Source organism: Pygocentrus nattereri, chromosome 13 (genome assembly GCF_015220715.1).
Source record: "Pygocentrus nattereri isolate fPygNat1 chromosome 13, fPygNat1.pri, whole genome shotgun sequence".
NCBI classification, from domain to species: Eukaryota; Metazoa; Chordata; class Actinopteri; order Characiformes; family Serrasalmidae; genus Pygocentrus; species Pygocentrus nattereri.
In genome coordinates this window covers 18571424-18593378 of record NC_051223.1, presented here as the reverse complement: position 1 = coordinate 18593378, position 21955 = coordinate 18571424, and the positions used below count along the sequence as shown (strand labels likewise).

General features: G+C 39.0%; 1 protein-coding gene across 8 annotated transcripts in view; it reads left to right on the top strand.

Moving 5' to 3' along the window:
- Nucleotides 1-21955, top strand: part of mrtfab (myocardin related transcription factor Ab) — a 37643-nt gene that overhangs the window by 2927 nt on the left and 12761 nt on the right. For 5 of the 8 annotated variants that reach the window (XM_037544058.1, XM_017725309.2, XM_017725308.2 and 2 more), the window contains exons 2-3: nt 2288-2487; nt 17848-17913. In XM_037544058.1, coding sequence (XP_037399955.1) covers nt 2313-2487; nt 17848-17913 — 241 coding nt within the window. In that variant the 5' untranslated portion in view covers nt 2288-2312. Of the gene's footprint in view, nt 1-2287; nt 2488-7033; nt 7236-14304; nt 14868-17847; nt 17914-21955 lie in introns of those variants that run through there. The other 3 variants (XM_017725313.2, XM_017725311.2, XM_017725314.2) reach the window with 3 other exon arrangements.

Here is a 21955-nt window from a genome sequence, read left to right as displayed (position 1 = left end):
TCCAGATGAATTCAGTGCCCTGATGTGGAATCCAAATAAATACTGCAATTGTCCCCTGGGATCAATAAAGGAATCTGAATCTGAATACAAGTCGCCGTGCTTCCTGTAGGCTTTGATTTCTTGCACATATGTAATATGTGCATTTTAGAGGCCCTGTTACATTAACACAGTTTGTGAAGTTTGAAGTGACACAGACAGATTTTGTGGCTTCAAGTGGATGTAGTTAAGTTTAAATGCTACACTGCACATGTCTGTATTGTACAATTATAGTAGGGAAGCTTTTGATTGCTAATGCATGATTGTCCGTTCTTGGCCTAGGGCAGTTTTTCAGTGTTGACTGTGGTTTGTTTTGAGGCATTCCCTTCTGCCACACTCACTGAGTAATATAATTTGCACTGACCACAAAGTGACCGAAAAACATTGTTCATTTGAACCCCTTGCAACAGCTGAAAAGTGTAACTTTTTGAGAAATTTGTCAGCTCAGAGTGCTCAAACTAATTTTAAATGGCCTGATGTGGGGTGAATGCAGAAATGAAGCAGTTTTTTTCTACCCTAACTGCTGCCCTTCCATGTCTTTAAATAAAAGGTGCTAGCCTAAAGAATTTGCATCACATCTTTTCCATTCATCAAAAATATGTTTCCATGTCTTAAGAGTAGAATCTTTAGAGGTCATTTCTAACTATGTCATGTGGTCTTAATAGCCAGCATCATACACTCAGATTATGTGGGGGAAGCCAACTCTGCCTTTGTAACCTTTCTGCCTGATGATATTTTGTGTATCTATGTTCTTAGATTTGTTGTTGGTGTTGCACAATTGATGCTGTACTCCATGAAACATGTCTGAACGCGCCATATGGCTCCATCTTTCAATCGCTATGTGTCTTCTGCAGAGTCTGTATGCGTTTTTATAGGACATGTCAGAGCACTCAGATTAAATTAGGCAAAGCGCGCTGCACTTGGGTTAATGGAACACTGTGCAGTCAGCAAAGACATTCTATAGTAAAGTCTACCCATTTGTATGAGTTTGATTTGAGCAATGTTTCATGTATAGATTGAAATATGACGTATCTTGACAAAGTCTACAGCCTGCTTGTCCTTCTGAAGGCTGTTCTGCAACAAACACCAGTAAGCTAATTTTGGCAGCCGGTTTTATGCTGTGCTAGAATAAGACCTGACAAGCCTCATGAACTGTTGTTAATGGGGGGAGTACCAAAACGGGACCGACCAGATGTTTATCTTGGGGGGCCAAAGTGCAGTATTTGTGGCTGACTGGCCAGAAAACCAAAACATACCAAATGAATTATTTTTTTAAACAATATTACACATTATTTTGTACTTAAAAATATATATTCTTCCATTTGACCGATAACAGGCAGTCAAGTCTGTATCAAGTAATCTATAACCAGCGGTTATAGATAGTTATAAAATGGGTAGTTCTGGTTTTCTAATCTGGTGTAACGTGTTAGCCTGCACACAAAGTAAATTTCCAACCAAAGATGGGGGAAAAAAAATACCCGAATAGTGATTTCAGTATTCACTTACTGGCACTTGAGCAGTTAATTACTACTTCCCTGTACACCCCTTTTACCAGGGCTAGATTTGGCTTTAGTAGCCCTTGAAAGCTGCTGCTGTCTTACATGTCCTTCTGTAATTTAACATACCCATATTTGATTTCCTCACAATTGTTGTGCATCACACCTTCCCTTGGAGAACATGGATGAAATAATTATCTTATTGCTTGTGAATGTTTGTTTGCATTATTGTTAATCACTGTAGTTATGCTATCATCCTCTTGAACATCACTATTTTAGGGGCACACTTAATTTTTTCAGTATGCCTATCTAGCAGAACCAATTTCCTACTGTGCCCACAAGCATAGAGTTCAAAATCATTCCTATTTAAATAGGAACTGTTGGCTAAGTAAATAAAATTAAACTGTTTTAACCAATAGCATTGGCTGAGCAATTGTTTATTATTACTATTATAATTAAATGCCGTTTTCCTACCCCTGGTATCCATATGAATAGTCTTTCTCCAGAATATCCTGTCATCGGTGTGGGTTTTCAGGCATCTGAATGGCTGGGTCATGGTTCCTCAGATTGTATCCATCCATTTCAGTGCTCTCCTCTTCCTCTTTTAATTTGAACCCTTGGTTATTCCACCAGTCCTTGATCATCTTCCTCCAGTCCTGGTTCTCTCATGTATGTTCTGCGTACAGGTGAACGGGTATAGTGATAGTATGTAGGATGTTGCATGTAAACTCACTTCTTTTTATCATCTGTCACAGGTCTGACGGTCATCACCCGCGTGTCATGCTGGCAGCCCCCGAGGCCCAGGCTGGGGAGGAGTTGAGACCAGGCAGCATGGTGTCTGCCGTGGCCTCAGGCTCCGCTCCAAGCCCGCAGAGTGAGGCCGTCACATGTGAACTAAAGGAGCTCTCTCTGCAGTCCATCCCTAGTCTGCTGCCCTTGAATGAGAGGAAGAATGGTGAGTTGAGTTGATGCCACACATATAATATTATAGGGGTGTAAATTTCTGACCTCAGCAATAGGAATGCATTGGTCCTGATTCTATCTGAAATCAGGCCAACACCACGCACATTTACTTGTAGTTAATATTCTCATAAAAATACACAGAAACCAACATTCTGATAACTGCCGATGTCGTGTGACCTAAGGTGAGTGAACGCTGTGCGCTAGCCTGCGTTTCATGTAGCATGGACCAAGTGTTTTTCGTACAGCATATAAATGAGCATATAAAACGTAAGCACATAAATTGTGAGTTTTATCTGTACATGATGATCTGTCCAAACATTACCACTTACCAAGAAGATTACTAAAATCACACATTTTCTGGCTTTGGAGGGCGTTCAGCTACAGCTCAACCAGTCAAGAATCCAAGACAACATAAAGCTCCACACGTGAGCTTCTCAGATGCTTTAGCCGTGTATGTGGGGTTTTTACATTCTTGTTTAAAAAGATAAAAACATTCGTTGTAAAAAGTGCTACAAGTAAATTTGATTTGATGTGATTTGTGCTGTCACTGAGCTATAGAGACTGTTGTTGAAAGACACAGATGAGGATCAAAACTACAGCTCAACAGAAGTGCTTTTCTGACGCGGAACAAAACCCGCTGTCTACTATTTGATCCAAGGTAGAGTTAAATAACATAGTATAGCTAGCTAGTACACTTAATTTTAAATCAGCTAAATTTTTTGCTTTAACTTTTAAGCTTGCACACACACACACACACACACACACTAACAACAACTTAATTCTAAGTAGATTGCTCAATATGGATTCTGTACTGGCGAGTACTAAAAAAAATATGCACTTGTACTTGGTCTGAAAAAAAATATTTTTGAAAAATGCGCTGATTATAACTACAGAAATTGTTTACACAATAGTAGAATAGAGACGTGAAGTTTTGTGAAGTTTTGTTTACATTAGTGTATTTTTTACCAGGAAAGTATTATAGTATTATTATAATTGATTATAGATGTTTCTAAAGGCAATGTGGTTGAAGTTGCCACCTTCAGATTAGTTTACTGTTTATATGGTTTTATACCCCTGTAATATTAACCTGTAATTTCTCTTTGTGTTAATTTTTTTCCTCCCTCCTACAATTTCCCTTATGATTCCATTCATCAAGGACGTTTGCTGTATCCAGTATTGATCTGTTAAATGCAATCCTATCTGAGAGCAAGAATAGGCTACACTGATGTTGCTTTTGAAAAATAAAATTCACCATGAAATGCCCACACATCTTGCCACATCCAGATATCTTAGATTCAGCAGCTCTTCTTACATAATGCCTTGTTTTCAACAGTTAAACATATACTTTGAGTAAAGTGTGTGTTATTGAATTTCAGTTTCAAGATTGTGAGGATGTAAAAGCACTCTTTGTGACCGTCCATATTGCACTTTATGGAATTGTCTGCACAGCTGTTTTGTGTATCAGTTTGCCATCTTTTTTTACTGGCATTGTCAAAACAAGACAATTATGAAAATACAACAGAGGAGAGCTAGAGTGATGTTTATTTCCAGGAAAATGGATGATCTCATCAGTAAGATTTGTATAGAGATATTAAAGCCTGTGAATATATTTGTGGAGTTGCGGCCCTGCTGAGAATGAATTACAGTGACAGGGTAATGCTTACCTGTTTGAGGCATGTTCCATCTCACAGTCCCTGGCCTGTAGCCACCACACCTTTTCTTTTCACACTTTTATCCTGGGGCTGTCCTGCACTGAGGTTTGTCTCACAGAAAACATGTTACTGCAGGACCCTTTCTTATCTCTCACACCAGAGACACTCTGAGACACATGAGACTTGATGCCTGAGGTTTCTATCCATTATGTTTTAAATAATAAACAGAGGACTGTCTTCTTTCTTGTGTAAGCCTTTGCATTCATGCTGTTTGAGAGATTGCATTAAGTTGCATAAAATGTGAATACGGACATTGCAGTTAGTGGGTGTAGTTGTGGGCGGATTAAGGCCTTGGCTCTGGCTGTGTTTTTTATGGACGTTTTATGGATTTTTATGGAATAAAATGTTTTTATTGCATTTATGTTGGAGCATATTATAATTGCAGTATGTCTTGAAGTAAAGCTGTGCTTGCATTGTTATGACAGAGCCAGTTTACATTTGTTGGATGGCATCAATACATTACATTCATCAGAAACACCCACAGATACACTCATATACAGCTGTGGTCACGATGCTTATAATGCATGGTAAGAATCATTTTTAATCAGAAGTGATCTTCTCATACGTACGTCATGAAATTTGTAGCTGGCATTTACACCAGACATTGTTGTAGATGTCTCAAATGCATCTCCAGTAACAGCACGTGTTTGGGTCTTGTGATTGGGGGAAGGGTACCATGCACATTTACTACATCAGTCTCTCACTGCATTTATGTACCAGGAGTCCTTGCTCACCTAAATGTAAGGGCTGTTAGAAACCTTTATACCGCATGGATTGCTAATGCAATGTAAACAAATGGATGAGGAGTTGAAATAAGCCACGCAGCTGCTTTCGTCTCTAGTGTGGTGACACAGCTGAATAATGTGGTCCTTCAATTCTGCCAGTGACGCATTGAAATACTCCAGCATTCACACTAAATGTAATGTGGTCAGATGCATCCCTGAACACCTCCACAGATATTTGAGTGATCGGATCATAATTTAAGATGCATTCAGTTGTATTCGCTCCTGCACTTAGCGATGTCCACTTATTATCACAAATAAAATATATTTTTTAAATATTTGGAGCACTTTTTGTAGTGCTTTACAGACAAGTGATCAACTTTAACAGTAATATAAGAAAATAGAGTTGGGTTAGATTTTCTTTTATTGTTATTGTTTGGTAAATGCAGTAGAAGGAAAAAAATAAAAATAAAAGTAGCAGTTGGATCAAATTAAAAAGATATATAGAAAAGGGAGTGGAAGTTTGATTAAAAGCTAAATTAAAGGGATGTTTTCTAGTATTTCTTAAAAGGGTGTACCAAGCTTGACTGCCTAATAAAAGGTGAAATTGAGTTCCACAGATTAGAAGCAGAAAGAGGTCTCCCCGCCCGCCTTATTTTCTACAATTACGATCATGTTGTATCTCTGCAAGCATAATGTGAGCCAGATGCATTTTCATCAGCTGACTGATGAATAAATAAATAAACATAAATCAGAAAAATTACTTCTTTCTTGAAGTAATTTCTTTTATGACTTGCAAAAGTAATTAAAACAAATTACTTTTTCCAAAGTTCTAAATGTAAATTGAGCTATATATGCTACATGTTTACGAGGAATGTTTGTTAATTGAAAAGCTGGAATAGGTAATACTAATGTTAGCATGTATATTTGCAGATCAAGTGTTTATCGCTTATATTTTCACAGTCTCAGGAGAAAACGTAATCTTTAGTTGACTGTAAAACTGTAGACATTTGTTATGTACTGTACAGTGCAGTGTATCATCTCGTTGGCTGCAAAATAAAGCAAAAATATAGCATATTAAGCTAAGCATGATCGCTGATGAACCAGTTTAGCTGTTTTAGGCTTTTACTTTATTAATTGCATAAAATAAACAAAAGACAAACTGTTAATCACAATAATTTATACAACAATTAATCATCAGCTAAAGTTTCATGATAGTGAAGTGTCTTCTGTATTTTATGGTAGGTGTTTGCAGAAAGCGAGTATTTGTATCAGCATCTGTGCTGCTGCATTTTGTACAAGTTGTAGAGAATATTTTCTTAAGTTGTAGAGGATAATTTCTCTGCTTGTAACACATGCATAAACACGTTTCTCTGCATCACTCTGAACTTGAGCAATATTTTTCAAATCATAAAAAGCTACTTTATTGACTGCATTTAAATGCAGGGTAAAACAGAGCTCAGAATCTAAGACTACACCCAGATTTTGTTCTTCAGGTATGGTATGTGAAGCAAAAGAGAATTTAGTATTGCAAAAAGTATGTAAAGTTTAGCGTAAAGTGTCAGTAAAGTTTACAAATACATTAGAAATGGGATTGAAAATATTTATTATGGGGAGATATGGGAGAAGGAAAGACACAACCCGGAGGATATGAGAGGAACAAAACAGGAGTTTTCCGAAAGATTACATTGCATAACTCTGTATATAGAAGGAAAGGAGGCTGAGTAGAAACACTCAGCCAGGAGAATAAGAGGGAGTGTTTCAGGGGCCAAAGGTGATCTGGAATGCGAGTTTTCCCCACCATCTGTGCTCTGATTTCTTAAACACTCTAGGCAGAGGGCTGGACTCTTCTGACCAGAAATGTTCCCGCCTGTTTTTGCAGGGAAAAAAGTTCTTTTTCAAGGAGCAGGAAACTCTGACAGTTGCTCTGTAACTAGAAGGTGGACAGTTAACCACAGAATAAGAAGGAAGAAACTGGCTCATAGAAAGACTCAAATACTTGCACTCACACACACCCACTTAAGCTGGGCGTGCACCCACACGCCAACACAAGAGAGTTTGGTCAAAGGGAAGAGATTGCAGTCAAAGGGAAGGTGAGAGGCACATATAGGCACTCTGCAGGTTCTGGGACAACTATTGGATTTCTCTTCCAGCGCCTACTTGTTGTCTTGTTTCATTCATTCTTCACTTTCTTCCTATTCTTTTCCCTTCATTTTTTCTTCATGTCTGATTTGCAAATGGATTGTTGGACTCGGTGAGAGATTTCTCTTCCTTCTGGAAAAGGAAGGATATGGCCATACACTCAGGTACAGTCCTTAACTGTAAATAATTTGTTGAATTGAGCAGAGCCACTTCACAGAAGGTTGGTTGAGGGTGTGGTGACTGATCTGAGGGTAGTAGTGTTGATGTTTAATGGCTAAGCTCACTGTTGTTAAAAGTCTTGTACAAGCTTTATTGCCCTGTTTGCAATGAGGTTTCCCAAGACCGCTACAATTAATTACTTAAACGTAGTTTCCATACTGCAGTCTGTTAAAAGTAGATGCCACTATAAGTGTAGAATCTGACAATCACAATAGCTCAAAACTCGCAGGCAATTAAAAATATTGGAAAATAATTTTTAACTTAAAATCCTAATTGCTGGGTCATTTTTTTTGTAATTAATACTAAACAGTGTGAATTTACCAAGTCCAGGTTACACAGGACTCTCTCATTCGTGTTGCACTTCAAGTAAAACTTCATAGAATGATGCTTTACCTGGACTTGTTCCATCTGAAAGGGATGATGGAGAGGATAAGATCTCTCTTTCTGTCCCTCGCTCTCTGTCCCTCTCTCACTTTCTCTCAGTATCTCCCTCCCTCTCTCTCTTTTAAAACCATCTGAGTGCTCCATGGAGACTGGGAGTGGAGCTCCAACCATTACAGACCAAGAATCAGTCCACACACTGACATCAGTACAGAATGTCTGGACTGGAAAAGAAACAGATACATCCAGCGAGTTTCTGTTTAAGGCCTGGTTTAGTAAATCAGATTCTGGTCTTCGTTTAAGTCCAGACTCTGGAATAATTATCCACACATACATCAAGAAAATGCAGTACCTGTAAGCGTCCTTTGCTTATAAACTCGTGGTTACTTCATCCTGTTATGTCTTGACTTTCTGGTGGTTCTGTTCCAGTGAGTCATGTTTTGGTCTTCAGTTATGTGTCACTATACTGTCACCAGGTCAGGAAGTTGGGTAAAAGGCTTGCTTTAGTTTTGTTTTAAATTAGATTTGTTTAAAGTGCTTTTAAGTACTTCCCACACAATAGCAGGGCCAGTAACTGGTACCAATAACAGTCAGTTATTATGTTGCTTTTGTATTGATTTTCAAATGCATTTTACAGACATTGGACTGCTGACCTATTACAACTCCATTTAGCTCTGAGTACAGAATGTCTGTTTACGTTGTATGTTGAGCAATGGTTATAACAAGTCTTAAGAGGACAGGCATCAGATAGTACAGGCATGATTCAGCCTGTAACATCTTGCATAACTGAGGCAATGCAGTACTGAACCACAAACATTTTTGCATGTTCCTCTGTGTTTTTCTCTATGGAGATGCTAAAGCACATGGGGCATTACGGTATGGTATAAAGCCGAGAAGCCTGAGCTTGAATTTTGTGAATTTTAGACTGCATGTAGTGCTGCTGCTGCAGGGAGGTGGCAGCAGCCTTGCTGCTCTGTCTCTGAGCTGCTCTGTGGTTTTCTGTGTTATGTAACACTATGGGATGGATGCCATTTCCAGCTCCGGCACGCTTACACAGGCCCAAAACAGAGTGGGATGGATTGTGTAGAAAAATGAGAGAATGAAAAGCAATAGCACAGAGCCCTTCTGATCCACGCTGAAAGGATAAAGGTGCAGAGATGGGCTTAATTCCCCAGCAGCAACCCAAGCATGTATGCAGTTCTACCTCAAGTTCACCAATAAAGAAACTATGTAATATATAAGTTCTCCAAAAATCATATCCAGAAGGTAAGGCTTGTTGTTTCTTTGTTGAAAAACAGGCATGCAGATGCATGCTCAGGCAGACCTCCTGTGACATGGTGCTCTTGATAAACCTGCATCAGTGAGTTTGGTGAGCCAAACTCAATGAAGTAGTCATACCCCTTAGCTATAGAAAGTGCTTCATCAGCCAGACCTTTCTACAGGACTCTTTCTCATACCTTTTTGAGGCCAGTGCAGAGGGACTGATTGTTAGATGCTGAAGCTGTGCTGTTAGGTGTAGTCTGTGATGCAAATATTTATATTGATGTAGTTTGAAAGTACCGTTTACTCCAAGATAAAAATGTTATCAGCTAAAAGTCTGGTATCATTTTTTAGCTATAGGCACCTGCATTTAGTTTTAACTGTAGTTTAGAAATTCTTGCACTTTTATGTTTCTTTTGTTTGATTCAAGTTAGATGGGATCATCTTGAAAGACGCCAGCATCAAGTTTTACCTTGTAATAAGAAAAATTTGGGCAGATTTTTTCATCAATTGTACCTGACCACAGACCCACCCCACCCAAACCAAACTATCTTTAATGGTGTCTGATCAGCTACCAGTGAGCAAGCATGCTAATAGTTTGCATGATGCAAATTCATTTTTGCATTATTCACCAACACTGACTCCCACAGTTAACATATTCACTAAAAGCTGAATGTAACTTTATCTCCATAATCTGATAGGCCACAGATTCAAAGTCTGATATATGCCAGAAAACGAACAGCTTAAAAAATTAAATATCTGCTTCTGTGGATTTTTTCACGTTGCCATGGCTACACCGCTGTCACTGTGGGTAATAAAATGCCAACATAGTTCTGAACAGACAGAGAAGTTGTATTTTTCAGGCTTTCAACTTATATAATTCAACTTCATTTGAATTATTGTTTAGTATTTTAGTTTTAATGCTTGCAGTCAACTTGACAGTCATTTAATGAACTTGAACTTATACTCCTTGTGTCGGTTTAGCTACATTGAACCTTACTGTTCATCGATCGGCTGTCATTCAAACATACTATATTTTTATATCAAACTTTTGTCAGTCTTTAGTTGTGGATTAAGTGATATACTACAATAGGAATTTTCATCATGAAACTGCTGTTTAAAGTTTTTTCCTCCTTTACATTCAGTTTTAGCTGGACCGTTCAAAGCTAGCTTTATTTTGACTTACACATCTACACCTAGCTGAGATGGAAGGATAGCTTGGAAACTAGCGAGGACAGTGGGGTTTAGGCACCACACTCTCTTTAAATGACACTTGTGTTGTCTTGTTTTGCAATAGTGCATGACATCCATCTCCTTGATATTCTAATTATTAGATTAAGAGATTTATGGAAAAAGTGACAGCACCTAGCAGATTAAATTATAAGCAAATCAGTTCAGAAATACCAAACATGCCTGTTGCGTTGGAGAGCAAGTGCCAGGTTATCAGTGTTAAACATCAGCTGAATGTGAAGACATAAGAGGTCAGCGTGACGCATCTTAATGACTTTCCTGATCAGACCATCACAAACAGGTCAAGGCTGTGTTCACCACAATGCTAGAGAAGATAATAATTAAATTGTTATTTACTAGAAGAGAAGTGTTTTGTAACCCTGAGACCCAGACTCATGTTACTGCAGACTGGCTTCACAATAGCTCAAAAGTAGGGCAGGGTCGAGGGGTGCAGATTAAAATGATTTCAGCTGGCCGTTATGTAATATGCTATGACAAAAACAGCAAGCCTGGATGTGAACGTCCACCCAAAACCTCATTTGCTGAATACACCCTAACCTCTTTCTTCTAGTGCCTCATATTGCCACATGTAGGCGAGATCAGATTTCATCTTCCTCTTTCTCTCTCTTTGTTTCTTCCTTTAATCTCCTTCCCTCACAGGAATAAAATAAGTGCTGCAGTGGATGAACTTTTGTTTAGAATGATTTATGCATGTTTGTAAAACGACTCTTTTCTCTTGTGTTTTAAAGTAAATAATGTGCAGCCTGAGTATTCCGTGTTGTGATTCAGCATAACTTGTCCACTTAATTCTACCAACATGTTTTTCCCCATGCTCCGCGTTTAAGAACAGTTCTGGAGTTGATGTAATATTAACACAATGTGAGTATTGCACTCCTAAGAACAGACTAGATTAGAGGAAAAATAAGTGAGCATAAAGAATTCCTAATCAAACTAAAAGACAAGGAATGTAATGACATGTTTCCTGTTCTGCTGCTAGAGCTTGTGCACTTCCTTGCCTGAACAGGAGTGAGGAAAACATGGTTTGAATATGATATGTACCTTCAATTCCCTCTGGGATAGAGGAGGTGATGAACTATATTTTATATTTGAGATGGATTTGTTTTAGCAGGTTACTGTAATTTAAGTGATTGCCAAGAAATGTGAATCCAGAATAAATCTGCAGTGTTTACAAAATGAAAAAGTGAATGCTAAAATTGACCAAACCAGGAGCTCCTTTTTTTAGTGGTCTTCCTGTTTGAATCCATCTCCCAATAATGGAATAACAAAACCCACTGTCACATGTGCTGTGTTGTTATTGTCATTGAGAGATGTGCCTGTTGAGTAAAGCTGACCTGAACATCTGGGCTGTAAACTTTTAATCTGGGCTCTCTGTGGTAATTTGGGAAATGCTTATTTCATCTGAATTAGTTCATAAGTGTTCATCTTTAGTTAGATTTAGGGCAGTCAGCGTTGTGTCAAAGGGTTTCACAGCCAGTGAAATCTCTTTACATTCCCAAACCTCTCCTGGTAAAGAAAGTCCAGCTTTAATGGTTTTAAAAATTGCAATGAGTTTGTGAAGCAATTTCTTCATCACAACACAACAATGCTGCAAGACACCCTGTTAGGAAGCTCTGGACATGTTTTGGGGTTTCTATGATAATTTTCTGGCAGGACTTTAGTGTTTCAGTACTTGGATTATTCTGTTAGTTATAGCTGTTCTTTGCGGGACTTTAATTGCAAATGTGTTAGCATTGATATTATTCTGCTGTTAATATATGCGTGATCAATTTTTTAACAATAAATCACTAATAACCCTTGCAAATAAAATCTGTACACAGCATTACTCATGGTGATAAAGAGTAAGATACATGTGTACTTACTGTCTGTCATTTTATAGTTCTTCATCTGTGAATGTCTGAGACTTGTGGACTTTGGTCATGTTTTCTGTGTAGCACTTTGTTTGGTCAAGGTGGTGTCTCAGTGCTTGTGGGTAGACGAGGGCTTATTGTAGGCTGTGTTAAACTTCCTGTGAGGTCACTCTCACATCTCACATTCAATGCGTCAGAGCACTGCTGTTCATTGCTAGTGTGTCCAGCAAAGCTTTTAGGGCTGGTGGAAATTTCATATAATACATTACCATGTAATATAGAAATATAGTGACCAATGTAAGGCTGCACTGCCAAGCCTCAAAAATACTATCACCCCCCCAAGAATCCACAGTAAGTAATACTGGCTGTGTTTCGTTGGACTGAAATCAGCTCTAGCTAAAGACACAAAGAAACACGGTTTCACACTCATGTCTCTGTTTAGTGCCTTTTTCTTCATTCCTTTGAAATTGAAAAGCAGTTTTATACCATATTGGCTACCATATCACCTTTGGTGCCCCTTTCAAGCAAATCTTTTTTCTAAATTTCAGTTCATGTTTAACGGGAAAGCACCTTAGAAATGTCTAACAACATGCAGAAGTGCTACTTATAATGATGGAAAATGAATGTCTGCAGTTTCAAAAGAAGCCTGGCATGTTCCTCAACTTCGCTCTCTTTGACATGTTTGATTTTTATATGTTGGTGCAAATGCGTGTGTCATCATAATTGTGGATATCTTGTGCTGGGATATCTGTGAGTAATTCTACCCATTGCCTGCACAGGTGATACTGCGCTGAATATAGCGCCTTTTGGCCAGCTGACCTTACTATTTAAAACTGGGAGAGGACCCAAGGGGGGCCACAGTTGACCTCGACAGCATTCTGCAGAAGCCACTCAGAGGATTGAGGCGAGGGTATACATGTATGCTTGTCAAGAGCTAGATATGTCCCCCGAAAACTGTTGCACCTTACTGAGAGGCAGGACTAGAAGGGTCAAACGAGACTCCAATTCTTTTAGTGAACTAATTGCCTTTCGCTTGTTAATACACTAGTGTCTCAAACCAGACTTCTGACTGTCATCAGAGAGTCTGCTGGGTTTCACCACTCATTGTGAACAGCTGCCAACTCTAACTGGCATGCAAAACAGCCAGCTACAAGCTGTTGTTTTCACATGACGTGTAGGGTCAGGCAATTGTCAAAATGTCTACAACAAAAACAGACTCTGATTGCTTTAAATATAAAATGCTTGTATAACTTCTGAAGATAGGATGCCATGAATACAATGCCTGCATATTACCTCATAAGGCTCATGTGCCTGTCATGATTATGAAATTTTAGATGGTGATTAATTGCCATGTAACTAATTGTGATTCAAATTATAATGGTCTGTTTTTGTTCATTTTGTGCAACTACATTGTATCCAGCTGCATTGTTTGAAACATACAAGCCTAAAGTGGCCAAACTGGCTTGATTATCTGTCTTGCTTCCTAGATATTTTGCCTAATACTTGCTGCCTGACAGACACATCTTAAGCTCAAGTAGCTAAACATTACTTAATTACTTAATGCAATCCTTTAAATGTGTTTTAGCACCAGGCTATAATGATCAGCTTAAATAATGGCGATGTAATACTGTCATAATTGGGGAAAGGCCTAAAGGCTTGTTGTTGTGTACAGGGCAGGTGACTATTTGCTTTTAATGACTAGCTTGATAAACAGAAGTTAGTTTCCCTTCACACTGATAAAGATGGTATGTGACTGACAAAATTTGCATAGTTGTGGTCGACATACAAAATGTATGTCTGTGGGTGAAGCCTCTGAGACTCTTAATATACTAAAGAGCTCGTGCTCACTTTTTGTATGTGAATTTATATAAGAAATAATATATGAGCTCAATGCCTCTGAAATATGAGCTTTGACCAGGTCATAAATATCTGGTGCCTGGAGAGGACTGTTTGATTTGTTTAATCTTTTTATGCGTCAATGTGGTGTTTTTTTTTTAATCCTCTGATTAATAATATGAACTCATAAAGCTCATTAATAGTTTTGGCCACAGATCTGTTTTTTATGTGTTACATGAGTTGGTACTTTAGTTTGGACTGGTGTAATGGAGCCGAGGGAGTGTGTGAGGGTCTGCAGATTGTAATGAGTGAACGAGTGGCAACAGCTGAGACAGTGCAGTCATCGGCACTCAGCAGCCCTTCTTCTGCCTGCCTCTGTGTGTGTGGGTGTGTGTGTGTGTTGGGGAAGAGAGAGAGAGCGAGAGAGGGAGAGGGAGAGGACAGTGCTGTGAGAGCATGTTTATCTTGCTTGAAGCCTGTGCAGTCCCATTCTCTCTGCTGCTCATCTTTTTCTCTGGTTTCTCTGGATATAACGTATGGGTTAGCTGTGTTCATTTTGGGGATTTGCCATTTACCCCTGTGACAAGAGGAAAGTCAAGGGCGAAGGGAAGCGGAGGCGAGTGGAAACACACCTTTTGACCAGACAGAAGAAGTGGAAACTATGCTGTCCATTGTGTGAACTTCTTAGGTGCTCAATTGAGGAAATATTGCTGTCCTTTTGAACAAATCTGACAGTTATGGAGAAGTTCCGCCTGTGATTAGCTACACATGAAACCTATTTTCACACCTCAAGGAAAACAGCTGGAATATTTGTTCTTTGTGCTGAATTGAAACACTGACCAGGATCATTATCTTCAGAACTGGATTTAGGCATGCTGGACACCAACCATTGCCTTCACATTGATGCATCCTCTTTTGAGGATCAACCAACGATAACAGATCGAGATAAGCAGCCTGTGAGGCTGGACTATGACAGACATGCCTATCATAGCCTTAAAGAAGGTGGGCCCAAGACATCACTTGTCATTTGTACATTAGCCCTTTAAGGCTGGTGCAAAAAAGTGGCCAAATTCCTGCTGATATAGCTGATATTTTCAGTTAATAATGTGATTTAATGAATGTTTTTGTTGTGTTTTTATTTTTTTTTTAAGAATCTGTTCTTGATTTTGACTAAGAAAACGTGTGAATCAGAAAGACAAGTCACACATCAATAGTACTTTATTGTTATTCTGATTGAGCGCAACAGTAGTTAGCTCTCAGTTTTTAACATTCTCAGTTTTGCTTGCTTGGAAGAAAAATGGTCCATCTTTTGTACAGTGACAGAAAACTGGTGGCACACAGACATTTTTTCTATCATTATTATTGTTTTGGCACACTACCAAGGCCCATCTGGTTCATATGGTTAAAATATACATACAGGCCATATAGATTTACTTACCATTCTGACATGTTAACTTCTTAAACTACAAGGGCCTGTATGTAGTCCCATTCATAATGATCTAATAAGCAGATATACATAATAATCTAATGAGCACATAATAATGCATACATAATAACCTAATAAGCACATAATTTGCATATTAGTTTTCTCTTAAGCTCTGCTAAATAATAAAATCTGCCGTTTAAGCAGTTGAGCAGTTTTCCAGGTAAGTTTTACTCCATTAAAACTTGTCAGATGTTTTCACACGAACAGGTCTAGCTTAAAGTCTTAAGAGGTGAGGTTATTCCCCTGATAGTCTGTTAAGAATGTGAAGCCATGTCTAAGAGCCAGGCTGACCTATGTGATGTGCCCAGCTCAGGGCCTTTGGGGACAAGAGACATGTTTAATTGAACTCACCAACTGGCAGGCTTAGGGATTAACCCAGTTGGCCACTGTGAGTTTGGGCTCTTGATTCTTTCCTTCTGACTCCAAAGGATAAGTTACTGTAGACATAAAAGTAGGACACTCTCTGGTCTCCATTAAATGTGAAATTAGTTCTCCTGTGTCTCAGTGTAAGCAGAGAGAGCTGACGTTTAAGGTGTCTGATTGATTTACAGTAATGGTCCAAGTTTCTCAGAGGTGTGGGGTTGGGGGTTGTGTTTCCTCAGTGGTGCACTTGGGACAGAAATAGTGGTTAACGGAGGAGGGGGTGTTTGAGTGTTCAAAGGCTGCAGTTAAAGTGGGAATGAGAAGAATTTAGATGACACAGTAACAGTGCAACTAACAAAAGCATCCATTTTACTAGAGAGAGCGGACGAGGGGGCTGTGTATGAACTAGCCCAGACTGAATTGAGAGGGTGGGCTTCACATTCTCAGAATAGAATTCCCATTCGTGCCTGTCAGTTGTGCTATACATGTCCTTTGGCAAGTTTTGGCATGTCATTGTGTGGCACATGTGTATGTGAAGTGGAGAGAGTGAATGGTGCTGTTGCTCCATAAAGCCCAGCACTAATCCCATACACTGTGCCCATGAAGGTCAGAACAGCTGACCAGTGAACACTGCAGCACCATGCCCATGATGATGTCATTTAAACAGGGTGACAGGTGTGCCTTGGCTCTTGATCCCACAGAGTGTGGTTGTCTCACCAGTGCAAGGATGAATCCACTAAGCCCACTAACGTTTGAGTGATGTTTAGGCTTGAGCCTAATTGTTGCATCTATTGTGGTGGATTTAAAGTTCAGAAAATGTACCGTCTAAGATGCACATATTTGTCTCTAAATCTTTTTTCTTTCTTTTTTGCTTAAGAGCATTCTATAGCAGTACACAGCTCTTTTTATTGATTTTATTCATTTGTATTTATTTATGTTCATAATTTTTTAACTGTGGTACTGTTTGTTAAACAGGCTTATGTAACTTTTCCTTGCGAAACATGAACATTGTCTTAACTGGCTGACATGAAAACACTCAGACATGCCTGCATTCATTCATTCATTCATTCATTCATTCATTCATTCATTCATGTACTTAGTTAGATGCTATTGCATGTCACCCCCCTCCCCAAAGATACTGACGTCAGTCAGCAACGGCTAGGGGCTTAATCGGACAATGGACTATTGCACAGTCTCAGCAACCTAGTGACGTTACCCCCCAGTGACGTTGATCAGCTAAGTCAAGTTTAGGCTCCCATGTTTTGTTTTGTTTTGTTTTTTTCCTATAGTTTTGCACTGGAGCTCTGAGACTAATGGCACTATCAAGTAATGGAAGCTTTTAGGCCCAAGCATTGTGCACATTGCATGCTTAAGCCATCAACACACTTGCCTCAAACCACATTGAGCTGTTAAGTAATCTCCAGTTTCAAAATAGCTTCTGCTGCTGTACTCTAGTTCTCTAGTACTTTTGTCTATTTTTCAAATAATCATACATCAAATATACATGTCTAGGCTTATCAAATGTGTTATGGGGAAAAATGTTTGAATTTTGATTTTTGGCTGAATCAGTTATTTAAATTCTATTGCACTAATTGTTTTGATTGGACTGAATGATTTCATATTATGATGTTCAATCATAACAGCAATGCCCGAGTGACAGACCTTACATTGTGTTACTAAAAACAAAACAAAAAAGTGATCCTGGTTTCACACTCCACCCAGTTCATGGTTGAGCAATTCTGCCCTCTCTTGTGCCAGTGCTCTGTACGTTCCTGTTTTTGACCCTGATCCTCCTCCTCTTCTTTCATTGCTTTTGCTCTCTATGGCACTCTGTTTGAATTAAAGAAAACGGTCGAGCGTGGAGAAACAGGAAGTTTGTAACAGCAAATAGCCACCATCTTTCACAGTCCCTCCCCTCTGCATGTATGTTGGTGAGAAACAGAGTACTTTCAAACCCAAGACAGACGCATACTTCAGCTTCTGTGTACTTCACACAAACTCTGAGTCTGTGTATGTGGAGGAGCCACTGAGAGGCGGAGAGGGAGTCGTAACATTGCCATCCTGATGTGACCGTTCCGAGTGTGATATTTAAATTCTCTGCTCTCTAACTTGTTTTCTTCTGTCCTCATGCAGTCCTCCAGCTCAAACTACAACAGAGGAGGACGCGAGAGGAGCTTGTCAACCAAGGAATCATGCCGCGTAAGTTCTCCTCTTTTCCTCAACTTTCTTCCATAAGTTTCAGACCATGTTCACTTTGTTGAAGGCAGTGCTTATTTGTTTTTCAGCCCGTGCTGCTGTCATTGCAATTCAGCTGTCCGTGCAGATGTCCAAAAATGCAGCTGTCACATTGCATGTTATGTTGAATGTAAATGTCTGTCACCTTAACAAAGCAGGTCGTCAAAGACCATATTTGCATGTTTATAAACATTTGAATGAAGAGTGTTAGTATTATTTTAGGCTTATTTATTCAAATGACAGTTAATGCAAGACTAAGGAAGGGTTGGTTGATTTCCTCAGTTCAAGTGTGTTGCAAGACTTAAGTTTCATCGTTACTGCTTGTAATAGTAAAGCTGTACCAGATCCGGGATTGTTTGCTACTCTGTTTTAGGTTCCATTAAAATTTCAGTCCTTTAATATTTAATTTTATGTCTCAAATCATGAAAGTTTAGGCTTGTTCAAACCTCATAAGAGTTTCAACTCACACACTTTTTTCCCCCATAGTAGGCATTCTTTTCATTGCATTGTATAAACAGATAGTTAGATCATTGAATCCATAACTATTTCCTGCACTGCACTTTGCATAGCTTCATGCAGTCAGTGTTAAAGCTGTTGTTTTGGTTTGGTGTTAGGCTGGAGACATGGGAGATCTTGCTATGGGAGAATGTCTGTAAGCTTTGGTCTGGCCTATGAGTGTCATTGCTCAGTCATTGTGAAAAGGCCTGCTTGTATTATCAGGTGGTCCTGCTTCCCCCTCTGTTTCCACTTCCTTATTCTGGGTTCTGCTCATCAGACAAGAAGAGCCACACTGTTCACACTGGTCTCTATTCTGCCTATCTGTATGAAGGAGGAAGTACTACCGCAGCAGCTACAGCTGAACTTTATAGCAGTAGAAGCCAAAGATGACTCTTGTACTCTTATATCATGCATGCAGGCCACTTCAGGACCAAGAGCTCAGTGCAGCTAACCACTCTCGAACTGCAGCTTTATGCTGATAACTTAATAACTTAATTTATGCTGATAACTTAACTCCTTTAGACACTTTAAAGAGTATTTTATCAGTTGAGCCAAAATATATGCTTCATAAAGTAACAAGCAGTTTAACTGATTTTATTTAAGTCAAACAATGTGTTGATCAAAATGAAGCAAGTTTTAAAAAAAAGTTCAGATTAGGATTAAAACAGTACCATTAGGGTGGTAAAACAGTACTAGGTATACTGCGTTATAAATGATATTTCGAAATAGTCACTGTTTATGTAATAAACAGCCAAATAATTACATTCAGTCTGTTCACGTTTTGCATCGCTTGAAATGAGCTGTAGCCAGAGATGAGAACATGTCCAATATGCGTTAATATCTAAAACTTGCGCCTTACACTGACTTCCACTGTTGAATCAAATGGTTCTCACAGCTGTTTCTTATTGGTTGTGGTTTCTTTTCCTGGCCGATGTGCTGCTAAATCAGGACTTATGACTACCTAAGAACAACTACACAGAATATTAGTGATGCACAATTTCATGTTTTCTGAACTCTGGATCCAATGGAGAATCGAAAATCAACTCTTTGACGCCACTTAATTTTAACCAAGACAGCAGCACAACCTGTGATAAACTTTTCTTTTTTTCTGGAACTTTTCTGTTCCACCTTAAAATGCAGGATTTACCTTAATTGTGTGTTGCTGCCCAAATATACAGCACCATTCATGGTGGTATGGAAATTTTGAATAAGTAGTGGGCAGATAAGAAGCCAACTTCAGGTGCATCAGGTTTTACACATTATTCGGTGGAAATATAGTTCGTTTTTGAGTTTCATTCCTTGTACTGTTTCTGATCATGGTTTATTGCAACCCTAATCACAAAGAAAGAGTTAGGGTGCAGAGCGGTGCACTGTAGAGGCAGATATATTGAAAACGTGAGCAGAGTTTGTGCTTAAAACAGCTGGTGAGCAGCATTGGTGCTGGCAGTTAAACAATCTCATACTATTCAAACTCAGCAGAGTTGAAGAGACTGTCTCAAGCATATTGACTCTCAGAGTCATTGTTCAAGAGAGAGCCCCGATTCCCAGACATGTTGGAACTCCCCATCACTTTGGTTTTGAGTGGCTTGGTGACAAACAGCCACATACACCACAGAACACACTCGCTTTTGGCCTGCTGACTAAGACATCATTAGTTTAATGTTAGCCAGTATGTTACAGCTCTCAAATTCCACACAACAGGTTTTGGCTTTCTGTCCCTCCAATACCAGATTCACACCTATCCTGTAGTGCATGCCACTGATTGGCTATGTAGCCTGCTCGTTAATGCCTGGCCACCCTGAAGGATAATCGGGCCAATTTGAGGATGATATTCTGTGATGTGGCATGTCTGGGATAGATTGAATGAGTAAATTAGTCAAGTCGGTACCGCCCTGATTGTGAATTGTAAATATTAAACGTTCAGTATTTACGACTCAGTATCCTGTAGTGGGAGTTGGCCTCCATTCTCTCGAGTGAAATGTGGTGTTATCATCATGCATTGAAAGACCATTAACCAGTAAGAACTGAGCTGAACTGAGCTTGTCAGTGTGTATGGAATAAGATATAAACATGGTGGCTAAATCGAGAACTGTTCACCTCAAGTGTGTATGTGTGTGTATGTATGTTTGTATTTACCTCAAGCTCACGTTGCAATGTGTATACACCCTGTTGACCCCTTCTTTGCAGCAATGGCTTTATCCACATTTTTTTTCCGTTTGGCCTTTTCTGTGCAGAGAGCACACATCACCAGCGTAGCAATAGACTCGCTATCATCCGCAGTGTTTCTTTAGATCTAAAGTCACACAAGTTTGTGATCAACTGCTACAAGGTTTTGAGAATGAGAACTATTGATCAGGACTCTTGTTTGCATACGCAATCTTAAAGTGCATGGTGTTTTATTCAGAGCAGATTGTGTAGTGTGGGAACTTTAATGACTAACAGTGTTTTAAACACTGTAGAAAAAATGGTGAAAATATCATGTTTGGGGTCGGTAACATTTTCATCAAAGGAATTTTTAAAATCCTGTAGTGTGGGCCAAGCATGAGCCAATGTTAAGTTAGCTAAGAGGTTACAGATCCAAACTCCAGGAAACAGTTTTAATTGTGTCTTCCTGTCCCTCAAACACCAGTCGCTCCCCTTCACTACCACAGATTTGATTCATTTATCATCTAAATCTGTGTAAATGGTGCTTTATTTAATCAGAGTCTAACATTTTCTGTGGTAAGCAGAGTTCATTTGGCTCAATTAACTATCAAAAAATGTGGTTTTTCTTTAGAGTGGTTCAGGCTACTACACATAAGGGAGAGCTTTTCCCATGTGCTGCTTTACCAGCAGGCCAGTTTGCTGTTTTTACTGAAGCGCAGGACTTTGCCTGTAAACTGACCCCATGTGGCATGTTATGAGCTTTCCTGTTCATTTTTCTACCAGTGACCGGTGTCTTCCTTAATAATGTCAGCCAAACTAATGCTTACCAGCTCCTCTTTCATAGTTAGCAGCACTGTATAACATTTACCAATTGTTGTTAGATAGATAGTTTGACATTAATTAAATAATGGGTTGAAAATTGTGCACCGCACTTCTTTAGTGACCATGTAAGCAAACTGCATTTATACTTTTATATTTATCACACACTGGTATTAGCGTACATCATGGTAATATTTGGAGACAGTTTGAAGCTCTGAAAAAACTGAACACTGGCCCACCACTGGCAATTGCAGTATGCCTTAAAGTATACTTACATACTTTGTTGAAGCAGTCATGTGACACAAATTGGCCCTTACCTTTTTAACCAAAATAATTTAACTTTGTTCAATTACATGATTGCTCTGATTCACCAAAACACCCACACAAACTATAAGTTGGAACTGGTCAGTGTTCACAACAGACAGCAAAAACACTTTGTTTGAGTACTCATTTGCATACTCTGACTTTTTGTGATATGAATATTGCAAAAGCCAATGTCACGCTAACAATTAACACTATATTGTTCAGCCCTGCTGACATGCAC